This window comes from Tursiops truncatus, chromosome 7 (genome assembly GCF_011762595.2).
Source record: "Tursiops truncatus isolate mTurTru1 chromosome 7, mTurTru1.mat.Y, whole genome shotgun sequence".
Taxonomy (NCBI): domain Eukaryota; kingdom Metazoa; phylum Chordata; class Mammalia; order Artiodactyla; family Delphinidae; genus Tursiops; species Tursiops truncatus.
In genome coordinates this window covers 113,817,551-113,824,193 of record NC_047040.1, presented here as the reverse complement: position 1 = coordinate 113,824,193, position 6,643 = coordinate 113,817,551, and the positions used below count along the sequence as shown (strand labels likewise).

Here is a 6,643-nt window from a genome sequence, read left to right as displayed (position 1 = left end):
CTTACTCTAATGTCTCTGTGGCCAGAATTGAGTTACGTACTCAACCATAAATCAATCGTGGGCAAGAAGATTGGAAATTCGATGATTGGTATAGACTAATCAGAATCTAAGTGGGGTCTACGGAACTGGGGATTAGGGAGAAATCTTAGCAAAGCTGTGGTTCTGTTTGTAAGAAAGTGGAAGCAGATGACCAACAGTGAATACTACACAATAATATGCAATTTGCTTAATTGATTGTACAGAGACCTACACGTTATATGTATATCCCTATCTATCTATCTTTACATATAAAATAGGGAATTTGGCAAATTTATTTAAAAACTTAAGGGAAAATCAGGGAATTCCCTGGTGGTCCAGTGGTTAGGACTCTGCATTACCACTGCTGAGGGCCCAGGTTCGATCCCTGGTCCAGAAACTAAGATCTTGCAAGCTGCGAGGTGTGGCCAAAAAAACAAAACAAAACAAAAAACTTAAAGGAAAATTTTAAAATGTTACCCAATACCCCTTAAAAAGTGTATGGAGATAAGCATTTGATGATTTGATCTCAGGTGGAAAGGTCCGGGAATATGGGAAACATAATACTTGTTCTGAAATCTACATCCTTGTTGGGGCAACAAAACAGAAAAGTAAAAAGCAATCTACTATATAAGCAAGTGAATTAATTTTTTTGCCCACTTGACCAACAGTTACTGGGTACTCACTCTGAACAAAGAACTGTGCCAATGGCTGTGGGAGATGCAAAGATAAGGCATGGTCTCCTCCTCCTAAGAATTCTGCGGCTTCAAACACACACATAATGATGTGTTTGGCATATAAAAAGTGCCCCCAAAGATGACAAAACAAAGTGAATAGGAGCCCAGAGGAAGGAAACAGTCCTTGTGGTCTGGATGCTTAAGGAGCAGGTAGAGGTTACACCATCTCTACTGATACCCTTGAAAGATAGGGAGATTTTTAATCAGGGATGATGGTAGGGAGAAGGGAGGTGCTGGAAAATGGGAAGATGGGAAAAATGAGCATTCCAGGGTGGGGGAGGGGGAGGGGCACAAAAGCGCATGCAACACAAGTGATGTGGGTTTGGGAAAGGCAGGTATCCTTATTGGATTCCTACGATAATCTCTTATCAACATGAAGCCGTAAATAACATCAAGCAAGTGCCAAGTCATACAAGGAGGGAGCAGGACAAGGGCAGCTCCCAGGAAGAGAGACCTGAGCTGTCTGTGTAAGGAAAAATGTCCATGCATGAGCAGGGTGGAGCAAACAGGGCAAGAGGTCTGGGGAGCTGGCCCAGTTTCATGGTTTACAATCCCTAAATACCATTATTAAACAGAAACAGTTTCTTCAATGAATAAATTGCAACAACAACAAAAAGACATGGAGAGAGAATCTATTGATGAAGAGACCTAAAGGACATATCAATCTATTGTAATGTGTGGATTCTATTTGAATTGTGATTCAAAGTGTCAAACTAAAAGAATATTTTATGACGTTTATGAGACAATTGAGTACTCAGTATTTGAAGATGTTAAGAAATTATTGTAATGTTTTCGGTACTGATTGTGGTTATATTTTTAAAACGAGGCCTTTTCTTTTGGAGGTATATTCTGAAATATTTATTGTTGATACGATGTCTGGGATTTCAGACATGAAAAAAATACAGGAAGTAGAGGAAAGGTATAGATGAAACAAGATTGGCCATGATTTGATAATTGTTGCAGGTTGGTGTTGAAGGTTAATCAACTATTCTGCCTGTATATGTTTGAAATTTGTCATAATAGAAAGTGTATATGTTTGAAACTTGTATATGTTTGGAATTTGTCATAATAGAAAGTGTAAAATGAACTATATTACAGTAGGATGTCTAGGACTGAATGTCCCTCGGGGAAGCTCCACCCACTGAGCTTGGTAGGCCCCGCCCCCTTCGGTCCCGCCCCACCCCTTCAGCTTCAGCTCCGCCCCGTCAGCTTCAGCACCACCCCCTTAAGCCCCGCCCGTTTCAGCCCAGCTCTCCCGCCATCTGCTCTCAGGGTATGCAGTTTATGGTGTGTTCCGACTTCCTCATGTCCGCTCGGGAATTCCTTGTCTTCACACGCTATAAGTCGCTCTCTTTGTTCTTTCCCAGGCCGCAGAGACTGCTCCGAGTCCCCAGAACTGACCCACGGCCTCCAGACCTCCAGCAGCGGCCGCCCGGGTCCCCCCACGTCCCAGGGGAGTTTGGTCGCGTCCGGTCGTGACCCAGGGAGCGCGTCCGCGTCGTCATGGCGACGCTCGGGGAAGGTGGCGGCGCCCGCGGAATCCCACCCGGGAACCCGCTCCGGGGTGAGCGGCCTGGGACCTGGGGCCGTGAAGGCAGCCTGAACCCCGGACGGGTGTCCAGCCGCAAGTCAGCCTGGGTGGGGGGCGGAGGAGAGCTCGGGCCCAAAGGGTTAAATGAGGATGCGGGTGGCACGTGGGTCTGGGTTCGACCCTGCTCTGGGGTAAAGGGGTGCTGAGGGGAGCAGGCGTTTGCCGAGGGTGAGAGGGCCTGCCCCGTAAAGCATGGGGCCGCGAAACCGAGGATGCCTGGCGGGGGGGGGGGGGGGGAGGTGGGGGGAAGGGGGACAGTTCACCTTGGGGGTGAGTGACCTGGGATGGGAGCTTGGATGACAACGGTTTAGCTATTGTGTCTCCCTGAAGTACAGGCAGGGAAAGTGAGGGGAGGGGGCTGGAGAGTGAACCGGGGCGGGTGTTGAAGGGGTCGAGGGGAAGGAGCTGGGCGAGGTGAATCTTCAGCCGTGCTGGCGAGAGGGGATGGGCCGAGAGTAGAAAGGAGAACCTTCCTTAAGAAAGTGATTGTTAAGCACCTCTTCAGTGTGGTCAGTGTATTTTGCTTGATGCTGTACTCTTTGGGGAATCTAAAGCTATGAGCCTTCTCAAAACAAAAAACAAAAGAACACACGTAAAGATCCACACGTGATTTCACGTCAGTCTCAGGGGCTTCACAGAGCAGCCCCCGAGCTTAGAGACGCAGCTGTGGGAGATATAAAGATGTGTGGGATTTGTAAAATGCCATCACAAGGCAATACATTATTAATGCCAGAAGTAGTGGAGGCAGCAATTGCTACAGAACGTTAAGGGGCATTGGGATCAGTGTGAACTTTATGAAGGCAAGTCTGGCAAAGGGTGTGACGGAACCAGGACCCTCGGTCTTAGGACAGAGCTCCTAGGAAAGCACCCAGTGGCGGGGGAGGAGGTCTATGGCTCTCCACCTCCTCTCCCCAGAGAGGGGCCCAGGAAGGTGGCTCAAAAATGCCAGTGTCTGGGCTTCCCTGGTGGCGCAGTGGTTGAGAGTCCGCCTGCCGATGCAGGGGACACGGGTTCGTGCGCCGGTCTGGGAAGATCCCACATGCCGCGGAGCGGCTGGGCCCGTGAGCCATGGCCGCTGAGCCTGCGCGTCCGGAGCCTGTGCTCCGCAACGGGAGAGGCCACAGCAGTGAGAGGCCCGCGTACCGCAAAAAAAAAAAAAATGCCAGTGTCTCCCAGTGTTGAAGGGTTTCATGGTCACGTCCATCCAAGAAACTGATTCGGAGAAATCTCAGAAAGAAAAGCCCCGTTTAACTGCTGACTTCAGTATTTTCCAAACTTCATCAACTGTGAGAGCCTCAGGAAGCATCAGGGCTACATTTTGGGAAAAGCTCTTGAACAGAATGAAGGACCACGGAAGGGTTTTGAGCAACGGCACGGCACTGGGTTCCATGTGTGACACAAGATGAATGGGACCACCTGTGTGGGAACGGAGCGGCGAGAGAGGAGAGGCGGGGGGGGGGGGGGGGGGGGGGGGGGCCCTGAGCCACAGTAAACCACACAGTGACAAGAAGTACATTTGTCAAGGGTTGAGAAAAAACAGTGTGTGGTTTCCTGTGGATGATTATACGACTACTGTTTTCTTCCCAGGAAATGACCTTTGGCTCTAAAAAGAAGACTCCATTTTTCATAAAATGGCAGCGGTGAAAACCCCCAGCAGAGAAGTAAAGAATGCTGAAGAACCATTTCATGATGTATCGCCCCTCCTTTTAAGGAGCCTAGTGGAGGAACCCAAGAAACCAAAAGAAGTACCTAATCACCTCCTGGAATCAAGTAGGTGGTTAGGAAACAGATCTGCTTTACAACTCACATCTTCCCAGAGGATCCAAAGTCCAGAAAGCATAAAGGAATGTTGGGTGCTGATTTATCTGTATTGTTTTACAGGCTGGTGATAGTGTTCATCATTAAGAACAATGGTTCCATTTAGATCCATCCACTTCACTGGTAGACTTTTTTTTTTTATATTTATTTATTTATTTTTGGCTGCATCAGGTCTTAGTTGCAGCACATGGGATTTTCCGTTGCGGTGTGGGCTCTTCGTTGTGGTGCTCGGGCTTCTCTCTAGTTGTGGTGGCGGGTTTTCTCTCTAGTTGTGGCGCTTGGGCTCCAGAGCGCGTGAGGTCTGTAGTTTGCGACACGCGGGCTCTCTCTTTGAGACGCGTGAGCTCAGTAGTTGTAGTGCGTGGGCTTAGTTGCCTGGCCACATGTGGGATCTTGGTTCCCTTGACCATAGATCAAACCCGCTTCCCCTGCATGGGAGGAGCGTGGAGTCTTATCCACTGGACAGCAGGGAAGTTCTGTAACTGGTAGACTTTTGTGGTGGAAATTGGTCGCCAAGTTCTGCCACCTCCACTTCCTCCAATAATCTTTCCTCTCTGTCCCCATTGCATCCTCAGCAGGTCACCAGGACTATTGCAGGGCCCTCCTCCCTGGCCACACTCTTCACAGCCCTGGCATTGTCCTTCCTAGAATCCATGCTGGCTCCTGCCCCCATCCTGTTTGGATGCTCTCAGGGGATCCCCTGTGTGCAGTTCCTTTGCTTGGCACTTGGCCCTCTCTGCCGTCGGTCTAAGCCTGCCCACCCAGGGCCCCTCCAGTCCCCCAGCTCCGGCCATGCCTGTTACTCCTGCTTCTTCAAGGATACGTGCCTTTTCCCACGCGCATCCCTGAGCCTGGAAAGCCTGTTAAATCCTATGGCTGTTGTGCAGAAGGCTAATCATTTTGCCTGCGGTCTTCTCACTGAATCCATCACATCGTCATGATACCGTCTATGTCCATTTTACTGTTGGGGAAGCTGGAGTGGCCCAGCTAAGCGGAGAGGTGGTGTTCAGCTGTTGCAGCCCAGTGTCCCGCTCCCTACGTCCCACTAGCTTGCTTCCCACTTGCCGTTCAAGGCCCATCACAAATGCTGGAAATGCAGCATTTGCTGTGGCTCTGTTGTCACTGAAGAACACACTGAGTGCGAGTTAGTATACTTGACTATTTCTGGGCATTAACAGAAAAATGCCCATTTTACATCTGTTTTGTGGCCCTACAAACAAAATCTTCAGCATTAAAAAAAATTACCAAGGGACTTCCCCGGTGGTCCAGTGGGTAAGACTCCACGCTCCCAATGTAGGGGGCCCGGGTTTGATCCCTGGTCAGGGATCTAGATCCCGCGTGCATGCCGCAACTAAGAAGCCCACATGCCACAAGTAAGACCTGGTGCAGCCAAAATGAATATAAATAAATAAATTTTTAAAAAATTACCAAGTAATGTTCAATACTTAAAAGTAATTACCAATACTTACAAATTTACCAAATAAACTACGGAGATCCTAATCCCCCTGAGACCCCACCCTTACCCCAGTCCAGCCCTTCAGTTTGGCCCACAGTTGATGACAGTGACCATTCGCCCGCAGAGGAGAAAAACACCAAATGTTTCACACCCATTGTAGATGGGTACGAAACATGGCGGGCGAAGGGTGGGGTCAGAGTGCCAGTGACTCACAAGATTTAGCTATAGCCAAAGGGGAAGGGTCGTCATTTGTAGGAAACTGGACAGGGCATTCATACCGCAGGAGGCAGTTTACTGGTCGGAACCAGGCCTGGGTTTGATTTTTACAAAATGGAAAGAACGGGGGGTTATAAACAGATGCCTGGCGTGAAGCACGGAAGGCACGGAAAGGCTTGTGACCCAGTGTCTTCTCCACACATCTCAGTTCCTGCTGCGTGAAGAGCCGGGACAAGTTTTGTAGACCTGGACTCTTCTGTGAGCTCAGCTGTCCTAACCTTGTTCTCAAAGCTGGGAGCAAAAAAAGACACTCACGTGACAAGAGCAGTTCGAGACTTTACCGTCCAGAGGCATAATTTTTCAGAGCCTTAGGATTACTCTGTATGGCACTGTAATTCAGTTCAGAGGAAATCAAATAATAGCAGTTAAATACGCAGTAATAAAATTAAACCCTTGCTGTTTGGATTCTTTGAAGTGGATATTCATTACATAATAAGCAATTGCAGCGTTATACAGAGAAAACACAGGGTGTGTGCTCTTCACAACCTTGTTTTATTATGAAGACTTGTATAAAATGTGTACAGAGCAAGTTATTTTAATAGATAATAATAAATGTGAATTTGTATCGTGATGATAATATCTCCCAAGTGATGTGTAAAAATCGAGGGAGAAGCAGTCCAGTTCTTGTGGAACAATCATTAATCTTGTTGACAGCTGTATCCTCTGTCTGAAACCTTCGTATGCTTAAAATACCCTAGATTAAAGGGAGCTCATGTTGATAGGATCTTCTTTCATTTAATATACGTTTTT

The 6,643-nt window shown here is 48.2% G+C and overlaps 1 protein-coding gene and 1 non-coding gene across 2 annotated transcripts in view; both read left to right on the top strand.

Moving 5' to 3' along the window:
- Positions 1–342: 342 nt before the first annotated feature.
- On the top strand, positions 343–415 carry TRNAG-ACC (transfer RNA glycine (anticodon ACC)). The gene has a single exon. It is a non-coding gene; the product is annotated as a tRNA-Gly (tRNA).
- Positions 416–2,142: 1,727 nt separating this feature from the next.
- CFAP221 (cilia and flagella associated protein 221) overlaps positions 2,143–6,643 on the top strand; it is an 83,436-nt gene continuing 78,935 nt past the window's right edge. The window contains exons 1-2 of the mRNA XM_019932333.3: positions 2,143–2,316; positions 3,931–4,113. Coding sequence (XP_019787892.2) covers positions 3,975–4,113 — 139 coding nt within the window. The 5' untranslated portion in view covers positions 2,143–2,316; positions 3,931–3,974. The remainder of the gene's footprint in view (positions 2,317–3,930; positions 4,114–6,643) is intronic.